The following is a 27,716-nucleotide window of genomic DNA, read 5'->3' on the forward strand; positions in this document are numbered from 1 at the left end:
TAATCTACCACAATGCTTATGTACTTCAAAGAAGATGAGAATTTAGATATTTAGTAAAGACTGATGAATATCACTCTTTATTTCAGTTAACAATATCAGAACAATATCAGAACTCATCCAATTTCATGGAAATTACAGCAATAACAACAGTCAAACATAAAAAAGTAGCTTTTGCTACCCCTACAGGCTTATTGTTCTGTAACAGAAAGAGATGATCCATGTCTCAATACTGTCCTGAAGAGTATAGAGGGGGTAAGCTCACTGTTGCACCAACTAATTACAACACCATAATAATAAGAGCTGCTGGAAGCAGTGCATCATGGGAAATGCATACTCTATTAACCTGTGGTTTGTCTTCATTTAGTGGCTCATTGGAGTCACTGGCTTGTTTGTGCAATCCTCTCACTGTGATCTGACTCCTTTGTTGATTCTTCATAATTTACAGGGAAAAGAATTCAAATCGTATATAACTGTTACATCACAACAGGGAAATAAAGCAGTGTGCTTCAAGGGGGTGCTCCAATTAAACCACTCATTAAAGGAATCAAATTGACATGATGTTCTTGTAATACTCACATATGAGTGCTGACAACAACCTGTGAAGATTTCAGAGTGTTAAGGACTTTTCAGACAGATGCGGTGAAACGAGGGTATACGCTTGGGAAATATTAGTTTGTAGCAAATAGCTCATCAAATTTATAATGTCTCTTTAAGCATTAAAATTTTTGGTCTCAGCGGCACATTTATCATAGCATTGTATTAATTGTAAAAGGTCTTCACTGAGGTGATGGCTCTATTATGATAGAGCTTTATTGCAACTGTGTGTATTATATTATTATTAAATGTCATTGGAAATATGAGCTGAACAAGTTAAAAACTTAGAACTTATTCTTTTAGTTTATTCATTTGTTGTTTTTTTTATTTGACCATATCTTTTGTCATATTTTCTGTGAGCTGTTGCTGTACTTGACAAATTCATTCAACATTCTTCCGTATATATTTCATCAGCAGAGATACATACACGTTTGCTTTATAAAGCTGTCAGTGCCCACTATTCCATTCAAAAGAAGCCTTTGATATGCTGCTGAAACAAATTCTTGCAGGAAAAGTAAATGACAAAAGGTTAGACACCCTCTATTTGTTTTGTGTCTTGTCTCCTCCTGGTGACGTGGCATGTCTATCTCTTCTAGCTCTGTCTGCTGCTGGTTTCAGCTTAATAAATCAATAGATCCACGCCTCTGCCTATTGATCCAGTCAGGTTATGTGAAGATTGGCCAGGGGTGCTCGTGTTTCCTCACGCAACTGTGGCCAATCTGCCATGCAGTCCAGTTTAAGGACCTTGGACATTAAAGTGAACAGTGAACAGGACTCTATGTGTGTGTGTATGTGTGTGTGTGTGTGTGTGTCTGTCTGTCTGTCTGTGTGGTGAGGTTGGGGGGATGATATTAGATATGAAGACAATCACACAGAGCAGCTTCTGAACAGTTTCTACCCTATATTTCACTGCCAGTCAACCCACACACACACACGCACACACAGACACACACACACACACACACACACACACAGACGCCCATTTCATTTCCTGTCTGTCAGTACTTTTAATTACATTAGATTAGGTGGTTATTGTTATACATAAGAAACAGTGATTTATGTTGGCACTGTTTACTGAATAATGGCACAATGTGCGGTGCACCCCAAAATTGATGTAAAATGTGTGCTTCAACATGCAACTGAGCAGCAAAGTCATAAAGAACTTACCTCTGGGTTGCAGCATCATTATTTACTTTTGGTGTAAATATACAAACACAACAGTTATGTGGTAATGACTCTTGTTTGCATTGTTCACTCAGAGGTACAAGAAAAATAAATCAAAAATTGACTGATATTTGAAAAACACATTAATTTTACTCCCAATGTGTACCCTGCAATTTAAGTGGGAACCACCAAAAGTCATTAAATGTGTGGGAAATAAGCTCCAGCCAACACTGACAGACATGCCTTAACTTGCTGCCTACATTACCCAGACTCCTCACATGCTGTGCAGTAGCAGAACGCTTAGATCCTTTAGGAAAAGGGTGCTCATTTGCAAGTCTGTCCATTGCTCCACCATAATAGTCAGCCAGATGTTAAAATCTGCCTCAATCATAATCAACCTCTCTCTGCTCACAATGAGCACATGTCTCTGTGTGAGTGTGTGTGTGTGTGTGTGTGCTGGAAGGAGAGAGAGAGACAGAGAGAGAAAGGGAGAGAGAGAGAGAGACAGAGAGAGGGAGAAAGAGAGAGGGAGAGGGAGAGAAAGAGATTAATTTGAAACTGGAGCCAGAGATTTGAAAAATGACCCTCCCTGTAGCAGCACGTCAGGCTGACAGGAAATATGTGAACAGTGAAATGTACTGACATTAACGAGACGTCCTACAGCTGTGTGCTCAGATGGCACTGGACATCTTTGAGCCTTGCTGAGTATTCTATCAAAGACCAACACACAAGACATGCCTCCATACAAGCCTCATCTGAAATATATATCAATAAACACATGCATGTACGCACATACCTTCTTGAACTCATGTCTCTCAGATTGAGACCAAAGATAAGATTAATAATGTCTGGCGGAGATTCTCAGTTCAGACATTTAAAGAGACAGCATTTTCAGCTGAACTGGCATCTGCTTAAACAGCTCACAGAATTCTGTCAGCTCTCAAGTTATTCTGTCTCCTACCAGAAGACAAACGTCCCGTATTTGAGAGTCGCTGGCCGTGAGTAGCTGCCATGTCCACCAGGAAAAAGAAATATAAATGACAACTGTTCTGATAGGCATATCATTATGCACTGTCTCATCTATTATTTTCGATGTGAAAAAAACAAAACAAAACAGGTAACGTAGATAAAAGCTTGGGATAAGCTTTGGTTAATATCACTTTTATTTATCTAAGGTCTGATCGTTAGATGAGATAACTTACAGACGGTAATGAACACAAACATGTTGAGACAAAAGTGATGAGTCTATGCCAGTATCAACCAAACAGATGTGAGAGCCTGCAAACAAGAAAGGGGAGCGGGAGGGTGGGTCAACAATTATGTCAGTGACTCATTTGAATTGGGGGGGAAAAAAACCCCCACCGGTAAGTAAATAACAATGAAAATGAGAACCTTTCCTGAGAAAAGAATGATTGATCATGTGGATGATTATTCCAAAACGGGGCATCGGGAGCGTCTGCTAAAGATGCCCCAGGAGAAACATCATCTCCACCTTTCTGCTTCGGCCCCTCTCAGTAACGCTATCCACATCAGAGACTCTGGCCCATTGATTTAGCACTTAGCTCTCACGTCCCATATGAGCGCTTATCATTTCTGGCCTTTCGCCAGGGTGGAGGCGTCAAAGTTACTAATCGATCCCCAGAACTTTGAAGATGTAGAAAGTGCCAGAAGGAGGGGTGGAGAGAGACTGGAGTAGGGGAGTGGGTCAGATTTGTTTGCTTAAGGGACAAGGAAAGGAAGACGGGGCGCACTTTTCTAGAGTTCGGTTTAACAGTTAACAGATGGTAACTTTCTTTATCTGAATCTACACCGGTCGGAGTAAACTTCCAGAGATGAAGTTTGGTGAGAACGTTAACACAAGTGCATTGACACAAAGTTATGCACAGTTTTAACGCAAAAAATTCCCTCATTAGCTGAACTCAGATGCATTTTTAACACATGCTGTGCGTTCAAATGCTATTGAACAATGAGTTCACTTAACACCAAGAAACCCACTCACTGTGAGATTTGCACACTTACACTGCTTTCATAGAGAGGAAGGAATATTACATATTTTCTTATACTATTTATCAAAACAGCATTCTGTACCAATTTATTAACTATGATTTTAAAACTATATTTATTACTTTAATCATTGTTATGTTTATCATTATGTTTATTATTGTATGTATTTGAGTGTGTGATTGGGCCGCTCAGATTCATTCTATAAACAGGCCAGCTGTTCTGAGTGACAGTGATCTAGTGTGCAGTGAAACACTGTACTGCTGTGTTCTGTGTTCTAATGTACTGTTGTGTTCTAAGGGTTCTAACGTACTGCTGCCTGTGTGCAGTTAAAGATTAGTTAAGAGGTATGAAAAACTGCTAATAAGCCATGAAAAACGCGACTGCTGTGCTGTGAAAGACTGTGCAGTGAAAAACTGTGGTAGTTTGCTATGACATTGCGTGCATTCAAAGACTATGCCAGCATGCTCTAAGTTTTCCTCCTCATATGTTCACTGAGTCCAGACAGACATAATTCAGATATGGTTACGCTGACTATTTATAACACTGCATTAACTTCCATCCATTATTCAGACCGATTTCTTCTAATAGCATTTTAGAACTAGACATTTGTAATAAAGTTTTATGTGGTATATCAGGTACACTGCATAATGGATTCATAGATCTGTTTGTCATATATTTTCACCTTCACATTTGGGGGGAGGGGGGCATTAAAAGCTTTTTGCCTATTATATGTCACCAACTTTGTCCTATATATTATTTCATAATATTCTACTAATTTTACTGTGTCAGTAAAACCTTTTTAACCTCAGCAAATTCTCTAAATTTCAGTCGAATGTACAGTGCTACAGAATATAATATTACTGAAGCTTACATTATTCATGCCTCAGAGATTTGATCACAGACGGTTACGGTTAAAAAGGACCAATGAAAGAGGCTCCTGAAATCACGTGACACTAACAACAGCGGAAATGAGCGACTCATTCGAATCTTGTCTTACACGAGTAACAAAGGACTACTCAGAAGATCCTTTATTTCGAAACTCCTCAAAAGATCTGAATCTAATCTGTAGCTACAATGAAGCTTTCCAGAACAGGTCATTGCTACGAATGTAAGGCAACTCCCAGCAAATGAGAGCCTGACCCCCCGTTCTCTTAGATGGCCCATGAATAAAAGTCAGTGGGAGAACATCTGATCCAGGCCTCCCATCCAGAACCACAGCCCTGTGTTCCCCTGTGTCAGCACAGGCCCATTAGTCTCTATAAAGGATGATGAATTAAGGGCAGAACCAGAGAGCTGCTTCTGCGGTGCTGTCTGAGTCAGGCTCATAAGAATGATAAAGTGTGCTATGTGAAAGCCCAAACCGTGCACGCCTATGGGGGAGGCAGTGGATGAAATCATGTTTTTTTTGCGGAAAAAGGGGGTTCCTGTGTTAGCTGGGTTTTTTTTTTTTTTTTTATCTCGGGATATGTTGAACAATTGCAGCCTGGAGTCACTTAGATTTACTTTTGGATAAGACTTAAATCTCCATGAAATATCTTGGCCCTGTTTCACATATTAGGTTTAAGATGTGCATACCTACTAAACAAAACAAAAAAAAAGACAAATTTCCCCAGAAAATTCATATTCTTACACGGTGCATGCCCAGTAATACAATGCAAATATGTCGACAATAAGTAAAACACTCTGCCTTTATATACGGGCGATACTTATACAGTTGTAACGAAATCACATTACCTGATTACGAAGTTACATTAACTGATCTAAAGCAGGACCCAGCATGCTCACATGTGATACTGCTTACCTGTTATCACAAAGATATCTGATTTTCTTTGTCGGTATGTTCGGTTTTGTGTCGTGTTTTCGCTAATATTAGCATTCTACAAGACACTTTTTGAACTGACTGTTCTGGCAGCCACCAGCAATTCATCAAGTGCCTTTTAGAACTCTGCCTCTGTCAAATGACTGTTTTGCTTTGTTATTTGTCACACAGGGGAGACAAATAGTCACTTAACTTGTTATTACCTTGCAAGCCACAGCAGCTCCTGTTGGCAAGCAGAACTGATGGGGGATCATGGCTGGGGGAAAACGCGGTTAGAAAGCAGAGACCGTTTCTTTAAGAATCCAGCTTCACATGTTGTAGGTTCAATTGTGTACGAGCCAGTAAATAGCATAGTTACGATGGTCCGACCGCAACGAAACTAAAACCTGCGTATGTCAGTGGACTCGCCTTCCCACACCATTAGCACGTCTTTGAAGCGACGCATCTGTCATAATCTAAGTCTTATTGCTCATTTGTCAGTGTCATGCGGCTTGATAGGTGTTTCGTAAGCCTCCGTCTGATCGCCTGAGTAGGTATTTTTTTGGAACTTGTTGCGCATTGGCTTTCATTGTCTGATCAAGCATGACAGAATAATTTATTCTGGAGATGTCCTGACAGGGACACGGAAGATGATGTTCTCAAGTGGAGACTGATGACCTTGCTGGGTTTAAGTCAACAGAAGGTAATCACGACTACCCTCATATTTATTTATTTTTCTTTGACTCAGGTTTGAGGCTTACGTGACGAGTTATAAATAGATGTGGTCATGAACCTCTCTTCTGCTGGCAGCTTCTGAAGTCAGAAAACACATTCCTTTCTCCTTCACTTAAAGTTAATAAGTTCCTTGTTCCAGCCATTGCAGCATTAATGGGGCAATGGATTGTGGCAATGGATAGACAGCCCTAGAGATGTAAGAGTGAGTGGAAGAGTACCCTAAATTAGGTTTCCTCTTTTCCACTGGCTTAAGTGAGGTTGGATAAGTTAACACTGCAAGAGGAAATCTGATCCCAATGGTAATAGTACATGTTTTCAGTTGGGTTCACTGCACTATATACACTTCAGAGGTTCAGAGGGGTAAAGAAAATTATACAACAGCAATGTCCATTATAGAAACATGTGTGTATTTTTGTGAATATGTATATGTGCGCATACACCCTGTTGTAACAACTGTAAAATCACAAATCACACACCCACACACACATATGCATACTGCAAAATCCACGTGTAGCTGTGCTTACATAGGAAAAGCATATATTAGGGGAAGTAGCTCATCTCTCAATAAACAGACTTCTTTCCTATGCAGAGGTTAACTGGCCAAGCACAATAAAACCCTCTAAAGTACAGAGTCTTCCGCCTCCCTGTCAGCACTTGCTGATAAAAAGCGGAGTGATGCGCTTCGGAACAGTACAAGAGGTAAGCGTGGAGTATTCTTGATGACATCATCATCCATCTCTCCGCTGCCCTTCCCTCTTTACTGTGACAAGTGACCCGGAGCATCACGGGAGAAAGCTGTCTGCGAAACGTTCCCTGCGACGAGTCTGGAGAGGAAGTTGTCCGGCTTATATCCAGCCCAGCAGCGGCGGCAGTGTCAGGATGTTCAGTGACAGGCCATCACACACACGGCTCTAATACCGGCAGTGAGCGCAATAACGACCCCATCACGTATGGATGAGACGCTGCATTCACTGTCAACAGGTCCAATGAGCTGACAGACGCTGCAGTCTGTATCAAGAGCAAGCCAGATGCAATAAAAAAAATAAGTGTAATTCTAAATCGAGGATACACGCGAGTCTGATTTGATATGGATAGCATCTTGGACATTTCATTTGCTATTTGGTGTGTATGAATGTATGTGTGTGTGTGTGTGTGTGTGTGTGTGTGTGTATGTGTGCGTGCGTGTGTGTGTGTGTGTGTGTGTGTGCGCGTGCGTGTGCATGCTTGTGAGTATGTGTTAGTGAGACTCTGCCACTGAAGGATGAGGTGTGATGCTTAGTGATTGGCTGTCTGTCTGTATCTGCGTTAGGGTTGCTGCTGTTTTCCTTCCTGTAGTCTTTCAGTGTCTGTGCTGTCACAACACAGCACATGTCTCTCCAATGAAGATGGATTACACTGCTTGTACTGAGGGGTGAGGGGAGAAAGAAACTGAGAGAAAGAGAGAGAGAGAGAGAGAGGCAGAGAGGGAGAGAGAGAGCGAGAGAGAGAGAGAGAGAGAGAGAGGAAATGATAGGACAGGAAGAGAGTGAGAGAGAAGTGAAGAGAAATCTCTTCCTTCACACATATTTCCAGTTTCTCCTGTTGTTTTTTGTAGAGAGAGCACAGGAACAGAAAGGTATTCTTATGTCCATTACCTGACTGTAGAGCAGTTGTTCTTAGCACAACGTTCATTACAGATGACCTTCAATCAAATCCCTCAGATCATGTGATAATGTTACAGCGATGTCACAGCACAGCTTGCAGCAACTGTGAAGGACTTGTGAGAGAGGAGACAGGATAGATCTTACCTTAACTATTACAGGAGATGGTATTATTGTCATATCCCGTCACCTGTCATTTTATTGTCATTCATGTTAGTAGATATGGGCATGAACACTGACATTAATATGGATAGTAAAATGCTTAGTATATGAAAGAAAGCTATTGTGTGCATGTTCAAAACACAAAAATATTAATGTACAAAAATCAGCTACCCCTGACATCTGTAGTGATACTTGTGAGTGTTACTTGTGATGGTATACGTACTGTATAATATTACTAAGAAAGACCAACGCTTTAAAAAAAGCCAATGCTGTAAAACCTTTTTATATCTTCATCTCTCTCTCTCTCTCTCTCTCTCTCTCTCTCTCTCTCTCTCTATATATATATATATATATATATATATATGTACATATGTTAAAGATATATCTTTATTTCTATCATTAATGACTTTACATGCCACATTATTTAATAACGTATGCAAATTGATTTTTTTTTAAATTTAATATGGGTGAAGTTAGTCATATTTACTTAATTCTGACAAAGCAATGTTTTGCATAATGATTTCAACTTAAGTTACCTTTTAAATTTCACTTTTCAGTACACAAAGGGGCCCATGCTTTTCCATGATTTTCAATATCTTTTTTATTATCTCCTCGAGTTCATTATTTGCTCTTTGTGCATTGCTCCAGATATCAATCTCTATAATTATCACACTTAATACTGAGAGAATAATGCCTGTAGTGATCCTGGAGGTCTAGCAAGAGTTTAATAATCGGCCGATCTGAGGTATCCCCCTGCTGAACAGCCCTCAGGGGTTGTTTGCTTTAACTGCATTATACTATGATTAAGCTGACATTTGCTCAGGTGTAGAGATTGAACCTGACTTCCAATGAACGCATTAAACAGATCACTGTCTCGACATGCCACCGCTCAGAGCAAAGGACTTAATCAGTGTTGTCACAGCAGTTTACAATTTAGTTACAAATGTTCCTTCCCGTGACAACATGGCAACACATTTTTATCTCACACAAACACTAAGAGCAAGACATGGATTTATTTCACGGTGACATTCTCTAATGTGATTCATTTCATTTCCTGACTCAGGTTTTGATGAAATGAAATGCATCTGCCCTGAAGGACATGATAGAGAAAAGTGAACTACGTTCTGTCTCTAGATTTGTCAAAAGGCTATTGAACTGCTGTAGCCATTTTGTTTTATGTTCCTGTGTTTTCGTAAAACATGTCACTTGAAGGAGGATAACTCAGAGATACGAACGATTTGGTGATGATCAGAAATACGAAACTGTGTGTTAAGCAGAGGGGTACTGTATTAAACAGAGTGCTGAGAGATTGAGACAGAACACTCTACGATGTGTGTCGTTTGCTCACATTTACTTGAAAAAAGTCCTATACTAGTGTAGCAGTGAATGTCAGTATTAAAACTCTGAGCAAAGCCAAAGTTACAATAGCTCATGTTGCACAACAGCAGAGTGCTTGAAAGAGTGGAATGTGTCAGCGGAAGAGAGATCTAAAGAAAGATGAAGAGTCAGAGAAGAGAGGATGGGAAAGAGAGAGAGAGAGAGAGAGAGAGAGAGAGAGAGAGAGAGTAGCTTTTAAAAGGATTTTGTCGGTTATTGACTGGTTGCACTCTTCTGCTAATAGCCATTTAAAGATTATAGGCCTGCTGGTGGAAATCAAGGCCTCCATTGTTCTCCTTATTGCATTCTGGCAGATGGGGGCTGACACAACAACACACACACTCCCTGCGGGCACACTAGCTCTGCGCCGGCCTCCATCAGCACAGCTCCTATTGAACTCACCCTAATAACTGCCCATGAATTATTAATTTGCATGCGATATTGAAGGCGAGGAGGACGCATGGGGGGGGGGGGGGGGGGGTTGAGTGAGATTGGCATGCAGGTGCCAGCCGGAGGAAGGTTCCGCCCAAAGACTCCCAGGGTGGCCCTTTCTCGGAACATGGCGGGCATTCCGATAACGTGCGTGCGGAGATAAAATATATATTCATTAAATGTCAGACTGCTGATGAAATGAGAGCGATCCATTAGTGGCTGGACGGACGGCTAGGCTAATGTTTCCCGGTTGTTCTGTGGATCGCGCAGCTTTTAGTGGGTCCGACGGTGCCAGAAGGAGCAAACCACTTGATCAGAAAAGTTTGCTTGGCAGTTAGTGTTGGTAAAAACACGGAGAAAGATCAAAAGGACCAGAGAAGAGTAGAGGATACTTTAATGCTGCTTCAGTCTATGAACAGAGTTATCGGTTTGTGAATGTTCTCAGAACGCGAGGCGTGAAAAGGTCTGTTTGACATTAGTCATCACATCGTTCCTGCTTTATTTCATCATTTGGTCTCTAGTCAATACTAATACTAGAGCTGTTTGGAAAGTTTACTCTTTTATCCGGTCGTTCTGTTTCCTCAGTACTTGCTTAACCACTGTTCCTGCCATGTTACGCTGTTATATTGCAAATTTGTTTTCGAATCCTACATTTATTCCCTGAAGGACATGTACACATTTTGCACAATCTCACAAAGTCAGTAGAGAATATTTGTCTGAATTACAAGGCCCGTGGCAAAATTATTTTCATATTACAGTGATTTAAAATTAAATATGTGCAGAGTTTGATAAATTTGATTTTCCTTCTATTCGCCGCTACAAATTTAGAGAAAATAATGAATAACGCCTGAAGAATATCCTTCAAATATTCATTATGAAAGAAAGGCTCTAATTACTGCAAAATTAAATTCACTTTTTATCCCTTTAATTCAGAATGTTTTTTGTACCTCTGCTACATTCACTGTTACTGTCACTGTCTTAGAGTCACTGTCTTATCTCTGTCTTTTTACTCAAATGAGAAATGAGATACTCAAATGAGGTTAATCATCTGAGTTTGTTTGGTGGAAAAGCTTGTTTTCACAAGCAGACACATTTGCGTGACATTGTTATTGAAATCAATGCATCCATAACCTGTAAAATATTTAAAATTCTCTCTCTGCACTCATACACTGCATTCCCTGTTAGGCTTGTTATCTTAATAGCTTGTTTTCAGCTGAATTTAAAATGGTTGCCAACCTTAGAGTTAGCAGGTCACAGATAGGTTCAGTCAGTCATCACTCTCTTGAATTCAGAGCCATGGTATGTACCTTGAAATGTCTCATCACTGGAAACCTCTGTTTGGGTAAATGCCCACATTTCAGCATGTCCAGAGTCAAGAGGGAAAGAGAAACTTTAATAACATACTGGAGACTTGCCAGAACGAAGACAAATCACTTTGGATCATATCCAGTGAAAACATGCCAACTGTTCACAACTGGCATCATTATTTCCTTTTTTATGCTCAAAAAAAAAAAAGAAAGATGATAAAATTTTACCATCATGCAAATAGCCAATGAGGAGGGGTGTTTTAGGATATGGAATTGATATGGCTGAGTGACAGAAAGCAGATCATTTAGACCGGGGGGGGGGCACATACAAGATCAGCCTGTTATGAGACAGAGTAGGAGAGAGAGTAGATCTAACTTCTTCATATCCTGATGCCTTTTCTAGTATTAACCCCATTGAATTAAAGAGAAAATGCACAGTTACAGCTCTGTTTCTCTGATGTCACGTTTCTCTCTTCACTGAAATCAGTCTTCAGAATGCCAGGAATCTGAATCATAATGCCTGATGCACTATAGTAACAGTTTAGATATATCATTTTAAGGTAAAGATGAACAAATTGCCACAACATTACAAAGTTTGCAATGCACACAGAAAAAAAAATCAGTGATATGCATGTATATTGACACAGTCATAAAGTGCATTAGATTCCTTGAAGGCCTTTAAGACTTCAGACTCCATTCAGTATTGAGGGGAGAGGGGAGAGGTAGAGAGAGAGGGGGGAGAGAGAGAAGGAGAGAGAGAGAGAGAGAGAGAGAGAGAAAGAGAGAGAGAAAGCCTGTCGGCAAAAGGGGAAAGAAAATAAAGGAACAAGGGAGGAGGACCCAGCAAGGTTCAAATGAACACCATCTGGGTACATGAAAGGGGGAGCAGAGACAACAAACAAAAGCAGGAGGGGTACCAGCGTGTGTCAGTCCCACCCCCTGGCCTCAGTCAGGTGGAGAGGGTCGAGCAGTCCCCCCTTAAGGGTCCCATCTTGCCCTGTGGGTACAGATCACTGCCAAAGGAGCCACAGGCCACTTGCTGGCTGACAGTCATCCAGGCTAATGGGTTAGGCTGTTTATTTTGTACTGCCTGGAACTGGATTAGCGGGGTAATTAAGGTTAATGATCTGCCTGCGTTGGTCGGGTGATCTGTAGTCAACTACCGCAGGCTAGCGGTGCCACTGACAGATTCGACACAATCTTATGCACGCAGGCCTTGAAAAAGGGAAAGTGCATTATGCAAAAAAAAAAAAAAAAAAGACAATTGAACATTTTATCTTATCTCCGGTTCTGCTCAGTGTCATAGCATTCTTTGTTATGGACAAAATTCACTGTAGAATATGTTTTCGCTCTAGTGAAGATATTTAATAATGGATATATATCTAACATACTTTGGCCATTACTGTATTGTGACTTTTCAAATTCATGGGAAAAGACAAATCCGAAATTCCATAGCCTAGCAATGGTGGTAGCAATAGCAATGCTTTGTTGTTCAAAAGGGAATATTAGTGATTGACCGTTTTACAAATATGTCAAAATAAATATGCGCTTTTTACAAATATCAAATGTAGGGAGACACAGGATCATGACAAATAATTAAATAATGAAGAGAAGATTTAAACACATTAGACAAAGCACAAGTAAATAAACTGTGTTTGCTGTTGTGGCATAGCTGCATAAACAACATTGTCACAACCATAATCTACCCTATCAATCCTCATTAAAAAGGCACAATGAGTAGCATCACCTCCAGCAATCCAGATATCACAAGAATCATCACTGGACAAAATTTCCAACAGAGCCTCATCATAATAATAAATATTAACCACTAATGGAAAATGAGAAACCCATGTGAAATACAACAAGGACATGGTATATATTTCATAGTGCGGTTTTTGTCTGAGTCACTGGGAATAAATTAGTTCAGTCTACGCTTGCTGACAGAAAATAAACATAGTTCTGATTAGATTAGTGCTAGGTCTAATGTATTTTCCCTGGACAGCTATTTTTTAATTTTTAAAGAAACGATTAAAGTATTTATAATGAAATTAACATTTGCCATATTTAGTTACAGCAGTTTTATTCAAAGTCTCTCCTTGTAAAACCTTTTATATTTCTGCAGACATGCAAAAAAGAGATGAAAATGAACCAGCTTCCTGAGTGTAATGTCTTACATAAATCATCTTTAATGTAGCCTCTTTTATCTAATTATGCTGTATTGCATATTGCATGTAACAAAAGGCCTGCTTCTTTGAACGAAACATGGTAGTTTTTCACCGTATAAACTGATCAATTGAAAGGGACCTAAAAAAATTACATTTTAAAACTTTTTTTTTTTTTTTTTTTTTTGCTTTTTTGCTTTTATCCTGCTTTTGAAAATCCACAGTAATAGCAACAAAGTGGTTTTTCCTCAAAAAAGTAGTTTTCGCTGATTGAATCAGGGGTCACGCCAGTGCATTTGAGTGTGTGAATGACAGGACACATCAGGGTTAAGTGAATTATTTGCTACTAAACAGGGTTTTAGTGCCCCTATCTCGCACACTTTTTCCTGCTTTTTTCCTGTAATTTTTGAAAGCCTTTTTGCTGTAATAAAATATCACTTTTTTGTGCATTTGTGCATTAAACGCTCATATTCTTCTCATGTTTTTCTTGCTTTTTTTTTTTTCCTAGTGATAATCGTATTGTCTCTCTCTCCCCCTTGTTTCCCCCATAAGATCACTTTTCTCTGTGTCTGTGAAGATGACACAGGGGCTTGTGAATGCTAGTAAATGGAGGGGGCCCTCTCTCCAGGCTCTCTTCCGGAGGCGCCGTGTCGTCATGTCATCGGGGCTGAGAGCGAGGAGTGGCTCTCTGGGACTCAGGCAAAGTGCTCTAATGCCTCTCCAGCAAGGTCGTTACCCACAATGCCCCGGGAACCCATTTCGAATCAAATAGGTGTTTCTCTCTGACTCGCTACTATGTTATGACTGGCTGCAAATCCACAGGACTCTCAAATTGTCCGTTAGTTCCCGCCAGCGTGTTGCCAGTAGCGATGTTTATGAGGAGCTGATGTCCCCGTAAGGCCCAGTTATTGTGGGCACAGAGCTCATTCACCTCCGTGTCTCATAAGCCAGAGAAGCCTATGAGGCCTTCTCTGATGGTACAAGAGGTTATTAAGATGTGGAAATATGACAGCCAGCATGATTGCGACGGGTGACTGAAACCCAACAGTGGATGGCAGCAATCAAGTCAGGCCTAATTGTTCGAAAATGATCATCTGGATCATAAAACAGGGTGGTGCAATCGTATTTTGATGTTGCTTGTTAGCCTCCATGTGCGCAACATCATCGGTTTGGTTTCCCTTTACTGATGCGTGCTTTGTTGTCTACATCAGCCTCCCTCTCAGACCGAGTGCAGACTCCACCAAACGCATCACAGGACTGAGACCTGAATCCAGGTGCTAGAGGCGGAATTGTTGTCTTTTTATAATCAGGAGCTTTTGTCTCCCGCAATAGCGTTGGGCTCTAATTCATCTTGTCAGTAAGGTGTAGCTTCCCCCAAACAAAATCCCAGCATGCCTTGCAAAACAGGCTTTAATTAGTTTGCATTTCCGATACAGGGTTGTGGAGGCCGAGCGACAGACAGGTGCGATGATAGTGAGCAATTAAAGGCGATAGGAGGTGGAAAATGGCTAATGGAGAGAGGGTTAGGTTTGTGAAGCTGGATGGTTATCTTGTAGTACCTATAGCTAAGGGAGTGACTGGTGTATGGCTGCCTCATTATGCATTTGACAGTAGCTAGAGAGAGAGAACAGAGAGTCAAGAGTGACAGGACCATATTGAGAAATGCACCACCACCTGACTCCAGTCACGACGACCTCCTACCTCCATCCTGCAGAGAGGACATGCCCGCCACTATTAAGAAGCGGAGGGACAATAAATGACAAAATGTCACGTCAACTTTATGAGGTCCCTCCCTTGGAATCAGTATCCCTGTCAATCAAGAATTGCTTCTCAAGCCTAAAACAAACACGTTATAAACACTGAAATAAGGATATGGAAATAACACAAAGTGTATGAAGATCAGAGACGCTGGATGGTCTCAACAGTCTTGATGGTCTCAGCATGTTTTAATATCGGTATATTTCACAAACAGTCTTCATATTCTCTAGAGTGAGGGATGAGATCAATAATACTCAAGATTTATATATTATACAAATGTACGGCCGGGCTTTGATTGTGAATTATAATTGTTTCATTTCATCTGTTATCTCATCAAAGCGCTGAATTCGTTTACCGTGACTGAATAAGTTTACAATGCAAATTCATTCAAATATCGACATTTTCTGAACAAATGTTGGAAAGTTTTATTCCATTTTACAGATATGTCACATCCACAGAGTAATTGCTTGATAACTACACATGTAATGTCTAATCCGTTCACTGTGCATAACTGTGTATCAGTTGGCAAGGAATTTAAAATATTATCACTCATCATTGTAGTCCTTCTGTGAGCACATAGGTACTTGTATAGAAAAAATTGATATGAATTACATAGACTTGTCTATTTGTTTGGATAAGGGAAAAGAAAACTATACATATTAGGTAGTATCCATATCCACTGCAGTGTGTGCTGTATAAATACTGGTGATATGTCTTAAAAAAAGAAGAAGAAAATTGCAGATAAAACCTTCAAGGCATGAGTTTGTTTCGGTGAAAGCTGACCTGTGTAGGCCAGCATCCCAAAGCAACGACCAAGAGTTTCAATCCTCCACCTCTGTGTGAAAGATTGGCTCAAAAGGGAGAAATACCAGCATGTTTACCACTCCCATTTGTAATCAAATACCACCTTTCTGAGGAAAAGCAAATTGAAAGATTAGCTCTCCAGAGAGGCCTACAGTAGTTTTCACGGTTAAATGATACTAGACCCAGAATGGAGATTAAGCATACCGCCTTTCCAATATGCTCGTTTTATTCTCCTCTTGCTAAAAATGCATGAATCTGTTTAATGAACGTGTAGTCTAGCGTCGATGTATTGGTCTGCGTTTAATATGATAGAAGTCTCTCCTAACAATCACTTCTGAATAGTTTTTAATTCCATAACGTCATTTGAGTCGTCTTTCCGTGATACCCTTTTATTCACGCTTATGATGAACAGTACTAACAACAGCGGTAGCGAAATTATGGATACTGATAATATGACAGATAATAATGATTAGTCCTATCATGGCCTATAACTCAAATAGCCTTCATACATTTCAACATTTGTAAATTTTTTGATAACGCGCAATTAAAGGAAATTAGTAATTCTTTATAGTAGCGGTTGTTAAACACATTATAAATAGACTAAGTAAAATCGTGTCACAAGGGTCCCCTGTCACATAAAAGGGAACATCACTTGACTAACACTATCAAGAATTTCTATAGATTCACCATCTCTTTAGCATTGGAAAGCCGCCCGTCATAGATAAAAATGCAAATGCTTGACGTTTAAAGGAAACTATCGGTCCGCTTTTACCCTTTCCCCCGATCAAACAACCAAGTTGGGCTTTAATGACATTTAATTTGTTGATGAGATAATTCGTCTGCGTGAATTTTAGGGCAACGTCTGTAGGCGGTTAAGTTGTGGGCTAATTTGTCTACAGTTGTACCCAGTTTCTCAAAAAAAAAAGTTTTCATTGAGCAGTTAGACATGCAAACTCGTGGTACAGTAATTCATCGGAACCACAGCTGTGCAGAACAGCATTAACCTCTCATCCTCTCTGTCGTCAATTAGAGCCAAAAATCGCCCAGCTGAGAGCGCGCAATAATATGCAGCTGTGTTGAAGAATTCGGGTTCTTTATTACTTTGTGACAGAGGGAGCCAGAAACATATCTCAGTCATTGGAACCTTAATGAGGAGCTTCTAAACCGATCATCTAAATGCCATCCAGCACAGGGCGTCTCGCCGGGTGCGCCTTCGAGGGAATTTTAGAGTAGCACACGCCACCTGATGGCGAACGAATACAGCTTCACCGTGAATTTAAGTTATTGCGGCAGTTATGTGTCCCATGCTTGCTGCCGTTCTGACAATTTAAAACTAAAATATTCTGGATTTTATACCTCATAAAATGTCAAAGTACATCAGACAGTTGCTTTGTAAACAAACCTACAGCTCCGTGAACTCATCCTTAACAAATCAAACCAGTAAATTGATGTCCTGATGTGAACCTGATTATGATATTGCTTATAAGCGCACATTGATCACAATTTTGCCACACACTGATTCATGGCCATTTAAGTGTCTTCCGAATGAATAAGTCACTCTAACTGTGGACTGTATGAAATACAACAAAAAAATTTTTTTTAGTAAATATCTGACTGTTTGAGAATGTACCTTCTCATGGTGTCCTTATCAAACATTAGCGCTCAATGTCTCGTCAGTCATATGTATATTCAATGAGTATACTCTTTTGCCTAGTGGATCTTAAAATGCTTTTTGCATGTGCTAAACTCTCCTTGAAGCAAATTTTAGTGACACTGTTATCCACCCAACTGAATCACATGACAGAACAGCAAATGCTGCGTCAAATAATAAAAAAAAGGTTAAAATTATAACTGAAAAATGGATAAGAGTTCAGATATGCTTGCAAAGGTTTTTCAGTGATGGCATTGTAATGTATTGCTTTATTATTAATGACTCCGTTGAGTTCATTCAGAGTTATAGACAATATTTTCCCATAAGATGAAGTCGTTCTTAAATTGTACTGAGTGAAGTGATGACAAATTTACTCTCTTTTCTCCCTCCTCCATCTCTTTGAATCCAATTAAACAGGAGAGAAGGACAGTTCAGCTCCTGTGCAATAACGGCACCGAGCCCACTCCTTGCTGGTAGCGGGTCAGGTTGGACAGCTGGTAATCTAAGCTTCCACTTTATTGAGACATCCATTAATCGTAGCCTTCTGCCCGTGACCTCTGACCCTGGCTGACCCATACACATCGTGTTACTGGCCAGGGGGACCCAGCGCTAGGACCGCTCCATATTGCGTCCCAAAACCAAAAGCACTCTCTCCTCAGATGGGCAATCATTAAGCAGGCTGTGGAAAAGAGGACCAGGGGAGAGTTTTATACAGTCAAACACAACCAATGAGAAGGGCTTTCCATTCTAATAGTCACAGATAGGATTACACTGGATTTAAGATGAATCTTTTCTCTGCTTCTACATTTGTTATCAAAAGTCTCCTGGAAAATGAAAGCACAAATCATTCTAAAGTGAAGTTAATTTTCAATGGAGCTTTTCCCAAGGTTGACTCACTCACTTATATAAAGATTTAAGATGTATCATTTACTGTCAGATAGCTATGAAAAAAAAAAACATACCTACTACCGCAGAGCTAAAAATAAAAGACGCTGAAACTTTATATAAGCTTTTGTGAGGTGCACAAGTGATGCTCTCTCTCTCTCTCTCTTTCTCTCTCTCTTCCTGCAGCACAGGCAGTGTTGAAAGAAAATACCTGATCCCATTAGTGTCTCTCCTTTAAGCTGTTGTCACCTATCTGACCGATTATGAACAATTACCTGCTCTGTCGGAATCCTAGCTGAATAGATTGAATTCTGATTGATTTCTGCCCAGGAAAGAAGAGAGAATTTAAAGGTCCTTTTTTTTTAATTGGGTATTTGGTGTGTGCTGATGTGAGGACCATGTCACTCCCAAGGGATCCTTTATGAGCCAATAATGGCGCTGGGCTACAGTCTCGTCTGCTGACTCCCTGGAAGGCCATAACCCCACATTTGCTCTGAGTGCTTTTCTATTATGCATTGATAGTTGAGCATCAATCAATATGGGGGGGAAACAGAAAACCCAGCGAAACCAACTTCTTAAGTGTAAAACGCCTCTTAATACCAGAGCTTTCAAACAACTTAACCTGGGGGCTTTTTTTTTCCTTCTCCTCCTCCACTTCTTTGAGAGAACCTGCACAGAGCTTAGAAATGTTTTATTTAGCAGGACAGGATAAGTGCACGACAATGCTGGGTTGTGTGCTCATAAATTTCATGTTTTAAAAGACATCTCTCTCTCTTCATCTCTCTCTCTCTCTCTCTCTGTCTCTGTCTCCTGCTTGTTCAATCACTCATTCATACAAACACACACACACATACACACACACACACACGCACGCACAATCCATACACACACAAACACAATACAGCCTAAACTCCTTATTGGGCATGACTCATCCTAGAGTAAGCTCAATTAGCCTGAAGTAAATCATTTTCAGTTAAACAGACTAACAACAGGTGTAATTACAGTGCCATAAGTGCTGTCATTATCTTGTCAAAACATCTGTGTCATACAGTCATTTAAGTGCAGTAGACATCTGATGATAAAAACTTGTTTTGAAAGTGGTATTCTGTAAAATGTAAGTTATGAAGTGCATGTATTTGTAATTTAAACAAACTAGAAGCAGTTATATTGCACATGTGAAAGAAAATACATCTAGAATTTTAGAAAGAAATAATTTTATTTATGCACAGTCCAAAACCATAAACCATTAAAATTGAAGAAAGAGAATCTTTGAATAATCCGTAAATTTATGTTTCAGATGTACTTGCCAATATAAGTTCTCAATCTAATTTTTCTTAATTTTTTACATTATTACAGTATCTTATAAATACATGTATCCACTTGGTTGTCCCTCGTAATCTTCATCATCCTCATCCACCTCATCAGTTGAGACATCGTAACCTGCATCTGTTGTCCGCTGTTGCTCACGGGTAAGCTGAGGATCTAGAAGTTACAAAAATAAACCAAACAAACAAAAAACCCACAAAAACAAAAACAAGAAGAGACAAACAAGAAAAGAATTGTTGCTACTGCTCAGGAAAGGCTGTCTAAAGTGAAAATGCGATCATTAAAAATTGCTAATCCAAAGTAGTCATCAGGGAAAGGTTACACAAACTTAAAGTTAATGTTTTCTCTTGGCTTTTAAGTGTTAAATCACAGTGGATCATGCAGAGAATACACACTGTACATTGCAGATGTAGACATTTCTCATGTTTGAAAAATCTAATTTGCTCTGTTTCTCAGTCTCAACAGAAAACTGTTGGACACGTTGCAGGCATTGCAAATATAATTATATCTATATCTATATCTATCTATCTATCTATCTATCTATCTATCTATCTATCTATCTATCTATCTATCTATCTATCTATCTATCTATCTGTGTGTGTGTGTGTGTGTGTGTGTAAAACATTTTCTTTAGTAAGGGGGGGGGGGCACTTAGAAGCATTCTGGCCTGACTCTATCAATTTAGATACACACATATCCTGAAATGCAAACCAGGATGTGATTATTTCCAGATTGAAGGAATTCATTTTATCTTATTTTTTCCCAGAAATAGGTCTCAAGACTCTTTCATTCAGCCAATAGGAATCAAGAGGTATTCCCTCTTTCTAGAGTCACCTTTCACTGCCACCAACCCTGGAGTTCACTAAGCAGGGAAAATTCTGGGAAGAGACAGTGCAGTGAAGCCAGTGGTGGTACAGATAAGGGAAAAAAGAGGAGCTGACCCCCCAGAGAAAGAGATAACAGGGAGACAGTCACAGCAATGGGATGCTACATAATACACAATCCCCCCGCCCCCTTCACCCAAATCTCCCCCCCCATCTCAAACCACCTCAACCTCCTGTCACCACTAATGTACTTTTTCCGTCAGGAGAATGCCCATGACTTGTAAGGTTATCTGCCGCTTTGTGAAATTTCTCGGAATGGCAGGTTCACCTTTACTTGCATTCAGATGAGAGGTACTGATAGTTGAGGGTAAAATCGATTGGCTTACATTGTTGATATGTATGTCTTTTTCTACCACAGCACAGACCACAGAGAGTGGGTGAATTGATTTAAAATTCCTATGTCAGTATTGTCAAAGAACATTCCGCTATTTCTACCAAAATATAAAGAAATCCAAAAAAAAAAAAAAAAAAATTCAGTTGCATTTATTTTGTGTAAGACACATTTTTATTTGTCATACTTACGATAATAACAATAACATTCCTGGATACTGTTTTTTTTTTTTTTTCTGAAGTACGCCAGTGTTTACATACCTCATGTTAGACTGAATCAAATACAGTATATGAACATCCATTTTAAAATACATTTCACACTGGAGGTAACTCTAGGAAGTGGATTTGTGTGTGCATGATGTGTATGTTCAGCCTGTTGACCTCTGACCTCACAGTGAATAAGTGGGTGTGAGGTCATGTTTGGCCTTGTCCAGACATACCTTTCAGCAGAACCTGTAATCTGGCGGAGGCAGACACTCCTCCGAGAGCGTTCCTGGCGGCACATGTATACACACCCTCGTCGTCAGGTCGAACTGCTTGGATCTGGAGCCAGCCGGTCAGTTCAAAACGCTGTGGGCTCTCGTGAGCCTGGTAATTATACAGACATACAAACTGTTCACACACACACACACACACACTCAGCCCTCAACACCTTCACACACACTGTGTACGCCTGTCTGTGTACATTTGTCTTTGAGCTAAATTTGGAAGGAATGTTACTGCTCACCTCACACAGACAACAGGTTTGACTATGAGCAGTGTGGTCTGAAAAAACTGTCACCCTCGGGACTTAAACTGCATGGACAGTACGCTGTACACATGTGTGTCATTTATAAACATCACTACTCCTTCCTAAATGGCTGGATTTAGAGCTTAAATCCATATTTTTATATTAATGAGAGAAACACATTCCAATCAATACTAAATGTATGCAGCACAGTTCTATGTTTGGACAGACTGCCCCTTGTGTGTGCGTGAGTATGTTTTTTTTTTTTTTCCTCCAGGAGAAATGATGTAATCTCAATTTGTTGATATATCGCGTGCCCAGTCTCCGGAGCTCCTGTATTTTTGTACCTGCACTGCCGTGTTGGATTCATCCGTGGGGAGCAGGTCTCTTCCCTCTTTCCTCCAGTGAATGGAAGCCAAGGGGTATGAAGACACTTCACATGAGAAAATTACATCACTTCCCTCTGCTGCAATGATGTCACGAGGGGCATGGGTAATAACTGGCTCTGAGGAGTCAAAAAAAGAAAATCCATAATATTGATAAATACGGCAATAAGAAAAGCTTCACTGGAGCTTTCGTTCTACACCTGGCAATGTGATAGAATGTTCAGAGTAATCAGAAAAACACACTGACTACAGCGGCTCCAAACAGAGCAAGCATGGGGAAGTATCCCCCTTTTTATGATAATATGAGGATGTTTGCTTCGTTTGCATAGTTCGAGGCAAAATTAAGGCACCTATTTGTCCTCACCCCTCCCTTTCCATAGACAATCAGCATTTCTATGTTTTGGCCTGAGATGCTCATAAAACTCATGCTGAGAATGGGAATACAAGTCTTTTGTTTGACCTAATGCTCCATTAGGATGCGGAGCCAAAGTAAACAGAAATAAACATATTCAAATAATGATTATCCCTCATTGTAGAGCTGGTGTTCATGGTCTCACCATAGAAAGACCGGTATGATACTTTTCTCACAAATTGTAGGGTCTGAACTTAAAACCAGAGGTGTAGATGATGATGTAGTTATAATCCATTATAAACCTTACCACATACAAATATAAGAACATACTGTATTAACCATATAGAGCCATTCTGTAGTAGTCATTTCATGAACCAATGTAGTGTATTACAAAGTAAATACGACATTACTAACAATGATGGGAGGTTGTGCATGTTTTCAAACATAATAATGTGTGGAGACTTCTGGATTTATGCAAAGCACCATTTCGATTGGGTTAGAAAGCCATAACAGAGCTTGACACAAGTGAGAAAAAAAAACATCTGTTTCCAGGTGTGGAACCCATCCCTCCTTATCCCACATATACTCACGGATGTAGTACAGACACACTCACTAGCTTTGCAGGATCCATGATGGGCTACGGTTGGCCTGCCAGCATCACCCAGCTTAAACTGAGCAGCACGAAGCTGGCAGACGTTCTCATACGTCTTCCCATCTGAACCGCACAGAACCTCCTGCCTGGCGCATACACACACTCGTTTAGGGTCATCATCGGGGTGGTGCCTATGGGAGACTCTACAACGGAGACCCTCAGCACAGCGGCCATAGAAACTGGATCCAACCTGATGATCCGGGTCGCAAAGCTGCCCTTCACCGTTTCCGCACTCCCAACAGCACCCGCAAGCATCCCGCACCCGTCCCGCCGGACACTGCAGCAGACGTCTCAGGTCGGGGCACTGCTCAGGATGGCACCTCTCTGGGCATCTGACCCCTGCGCTCATACTCCTCTGCCAGTCCAGGTATCTGAGATGCTTAACGGGCAATGAGTGAGTGAGTAAGGTCAGCTGCAGCACTAGCAGACCAGTGGCGCCAGACATCGTCTGTGGGTTGTAATTACACTTGTTGAAAGATGGTACTAAAAATATTCACTATCAAAACTTAATTTTTGAAGGTCCTGTTGCCCTAAACCAAAGTGAAAACTTTCATTTCAGCTGAGTGCAGTCTCACGGATGAGCTCTTGACACAGATGATCGATTTTCCCCCGGGCCTGAAAGTCCGTACAATACATGAAATGCCTGCTTCTCAGTCAATTGTCCTTTCTGAAGCAGTGTAGCACTGGCTTATCTTCCTTTACTCCTCAGTCTCTCTTAACAGACAGACCAAACTGCTGTCTGCCTCTTCCAGGAGTGCACTCAAACATAACAGTCCCAGACAGAGAAAGAGAAGACAGAGTTAGCAAAACACTATTTTGGAGACCCCTGCTCTGGTGACCTCACATTTAAATTGAAGGGTGGTCACCTGGACGGGGAAAAGGAGGTAAGTAAGGGGTCTACAACAACCAATCAGAACGTTCATCTTCTGAAAGGGAGGTAGCTATGAGCGGGGACCAGAGTCAGCTGGACTGATAAGCAGACAAGGTCATAAATTCAGTCTCACACACCTGGTCTGTGGCATTACCTTGAAAGCACACAGACCTGGGGGGGATTTGAAATCTTCTAAAGGTTTGGAAAACCATGTCTCCAACAAGAACAGGTAGAGCAGAGCTGTATTTTAGCATAGTCTTGCCATAACCTGTGTCTCATTTGCCTCTGACATGCTTTCATCTGAAACTTGTGAGGAAGAGAGTAATGTTCATGCAAGGATAAACATACATCAGCGGGAAAAAATTATTCATTCTAACTGAAAAGCAGGTGTCTTTTTACTCTACTGCTATCACAATCATGACATATTTATAAATGAGGGCCAACTGTAAGTCTAAAATGATAATTATGCTCTCCTCTCATTTCTGGGTTTATTTATTCATTTATTTCTGTGTGGAATGTGCTGGAGCTGTGAAAGTTCGCACACGCAAACATCCTCGCATTAATTTCTGTGGCTTATCTGAATTTCTCACCTCAATATGTTAAGCCAAAGCAAACAATTAGGGGAGGCATTATGGGCTCATTGTTAAATGTAAATAATCCATCATTAATATTGATTAACTGTAGTGAGCTGGCTGCATTCAATGTGCACCACCTAATGAGTGACTCTTACTGGAACTAATTGCTTCAGACAACCTCAATGGACTATGGAAATGAATGGGCAATTTCCATGCAGTGGAGCGAAAGCTGCATGTAGCGTTCAAATGTGCTTTGTTGTTGTATTACTTAATCTTGTTGGAAGACATTCTATTGTTTCTTGTCATATTAAAAAAAAAAAGAAAAAGAAGAAGAAGAAGAAGGCATCCTGTTGTTTCCAGATCTGCTACACAAATGTTCCCCTACCTTCATATCAGCATAAAACCTAAACATACATACACACACATATACATACATACAAACAAAAGAACCAAATAACGTGCAACTGTGACTACAGACTACAGTGTATTTTCCCATTTGCAGTAATAGTCGACTCAAGACAAGAGCATATATGCTCACCTTTGGCAAGCAATCAGATGTTTTAACTTGGCTCTACACATTGTGACCACTGTGGTCACTTGAAGAGTGTAAGTGGTAAAAATTGGTGAGGGGTATTTCTGGACCAGGCTATAATATCCTCACCATTTATTCTAGCTAATAGCTCTGTTAACAAGACAACTATTACTGTTGGATTGGATAGAGTCTCATTCAGCACACTAGCTGTACTGTCTTAAATCACTACGTTGCTCCAAAACATACCAGATGTCCACTATGTAAAGACTGGTGTTTAAAGCAGTGTAACAAAATATGTCTCGTTCTTTTGTCTCAGGAACAAATTTATTGGACATGGCACTTACTCTGCCTCTGGTGAGAGTGGTTCTTTTATTTTATAGACTTTGCCATATAATTTTATGATATTCATCAAAATGGGAAAAGCCTAAAACCATTGCTATTTCTAAAACAAAAAAAAACTTTTACTGTGATTTGTGAATACATTTCAGGTCATTTTTTATATGTTCAAGAACAAAGACATAACCATTAATTTTCAAAAAAGGGTATGAAAGTGATAGTATAACTGCACAAAAAAAAGAACACTGCGGCTTACCTCTGTGCAATATGAAAGTATTTACTGTTCTAAAATCATGAAATGCTGTCTTTTTACTTCCACTCATGTTAAGTTATCATATAAGTACACATTACACCATTTTCTGATGAAAAGTTGTGTTATGTGGAATGCTTAGAGTCCAGATTCCAAAGCAGTCCTCAGAGTAATAATTCATTTTTTATGTGCTTAAGGAATGGCTAGGAGTGGGTGGGGGGCTGGGCATAGAGGACTTTTCAGATAGCAGATATGTCAGACTCTCACAGTAGGCCCATTAAGAACAAACACATTAATCTTGCTGTCCCCAGAAACCTCCACCATACCAATCAGAGACACAAAGACAAACATATCTATAGCATTGTCTCAATATGAACCTCACCCCCCCCCTCTTTTTTTCTTTTGTATTTTTCTCTTTTTTTGCACAGTGTATCAGTAACATGGCTTGAAATGCCCCAACCAGTATAATGGACACTGTTTCCGTCAGTGATTCATTTTCAGATGGATAAACCACGTCAGTAACAGGAGGATCAATGGCTTCATCTCTTTTCCCCTCTCCCTCTTTCCCTTGCTCTGACATGTCTTTCTCTCATGCGTCCTCTGAAAGCAATATACATGGAGGTAAATGGGGAAAAACAGCCATGTAGGCATCATGGAGCCTCGACAAATTCAATTCTTCTATAACCATGTCACAGTGGGGAAGTCGTATTTGGAGTGCAGGGCGGTAAAAGCATGAGGGCTCATAGTGTATGCCATTTAAATGGCAATTGTGTTGTGGTAAGTACTAACAGGGGAGGAGTACACCTTACCTTGGGGATCATTTATAATGGCCTATGATAACTTTAAGGCACTATGGTTTTGTATTGTGTACAGGGCAAAGTGTTTTGCTAGTCTGTGTTGGTGTTAAGTGTATGGTCATTCTTAAAGGCTAGCGTTCAGTTGGTTTGCACATTTTAATGATTCTGTGGAAGATATGATATTAATAAACAAAATGAGAACAAAATGGCCTTTAAAAGCTTTTGTCAACTCAGAAGAGACTGGTAAAGGCTTGCCAGTAATTAAATCTAAATGTAAACCACTAGCAATTACATGGAATTATACTTGAGATTTATATAAAAAGATTGTTCAATCCTCTGCCAGTTAACAATGCCTCTGAAGCATGTCACAAAATAACACTTTGCTCTTTAGCACATTAAGCACAATTAAATAAATAAAAATATTCATTTGGCATAATTAGAAAATCTCATGACATTGTTGCTTGCCATCCTCTACAGACAAAATAGCCATCATAGGATCTTGTGTATCACAGATATTGAATATGTAATTGTCTGAGATTTAAATTGTTTTAAATGGCAAAAATCTCCCTTGGCTAAAGTTTAGAGGATCCTAGAAAAGAACGACGGCTAATGAGAAACTATAACACTGAAAACAGAGCATGCTGGTTTGCATAGGTTCCCTTGCAATTTGTCTGCACAGTATGACACTTCTGTTAATCTGCCAATAATTGTCGACACTGACTGTTTAAAGTGCATCATTTGTCATCCTAACATTTTAATTGTATGCACCGAATAGGTATATAGCACTAGGCACAAAGCAATATATTTCCCAAAAGTCACAGCTCATGCATAGCAGGAGCTGAATAATTAAACCTGCTGCATGTACTGTAATTCATTTGAAGTATTCTCTCATTAGACATCCTCCAGGGATTGAGGAGCAGGAAACCGCACTACAAAAAACCTCCATACATAAATAACATAAGCGTTTCACTACATCCTAACAAGGATTCTTTAAAAATATGCAGCCAAGCATTAGTGCATGTTTCCTCACCCATTCTCGTAAATCATGCAGAATCTTTTGCCTGTCTTGTTTCCATGACAAAAAGTGTTTTTATTAATGCAGCCTGAAGGCCCTCTTACCATCAATAGTATGTAACCTAGTATAAAATGGACCATGAGCTGGTGCTGATGTTCAAAGAGCTTTTGTGGATTGATGTTGTTGATATTAACTGAGGCTAACAGATAG

General features: G+C 40.0%; 1 protein-coding gene across 1 annotated transcript; it reads right to left on the reverse strand.

Annotated features, from left to right (window-relative positions):
• Positions 1 to 19,833: 19,833 nt before the first annotated feature.
• On the reverse strand, positions 19,834 to 23,575 carry kazald2 (Kazal-type serine peptidase inhibitor domain 2). The gene is made up of 4 exons (XM_030765487.1): positions 23,092 to 23,575; positions 22,088 to 22,245; positions 21,454 to 21,601; positions 19,834 to 19,955 (listed from the first exon to the last, which is right to left on the reverse strand). Exons 1-4 carry the CDS (start codon positions 23,573 to 23,575, stop codon positions 19,834 to 19,836), a joined length of 912 nt encoding a protein of 303 aa, XP_030621347.1.
• Between the last annotated feature and the right edge of the window lie 4,141 nt (positions 23,576 to 27,716).

This window comes from Chanos chanos, chromosome 2 (genome assembly GCF_902362185.1).
Source record: "Chanos chanos chromosome 2, fChaCha1.1, whole genome shotgun sequence".
NCBI lineage: Eukaryota > Metazoa > Chordata > Actinopteri > Gonorynchiformes > Chanidae > Chanos > Chanos chanos.

What these genes read in the sequence shown, in the direction of transcription:
- kazald2 (XM_030765487.1), bottom strand. Translation starts at nt 23,575, where the DNA reads ATGTCTGGCGCCACTGGTCTGCTAGTGCTGCAGCTGACCTTACTCACT. An exon ending in TCATGGATCCTGCAAAGCTA is followed by an intron (nt 22,246 to 23,091) that starts GTGAGTGTGTCT and finishes TTGACTCCTCAG; the next exon opens with AGCCAGTTATTACCCATGCC. An exon ending in AATCCAACACGGCAGTGCAG is followed by an intron (nt 21,602 to 22,087) that starts GTACAAAAATAC and finishes TATAATTACCAG; the next exon opens with GCTCACGAGAGCCCACAGCG.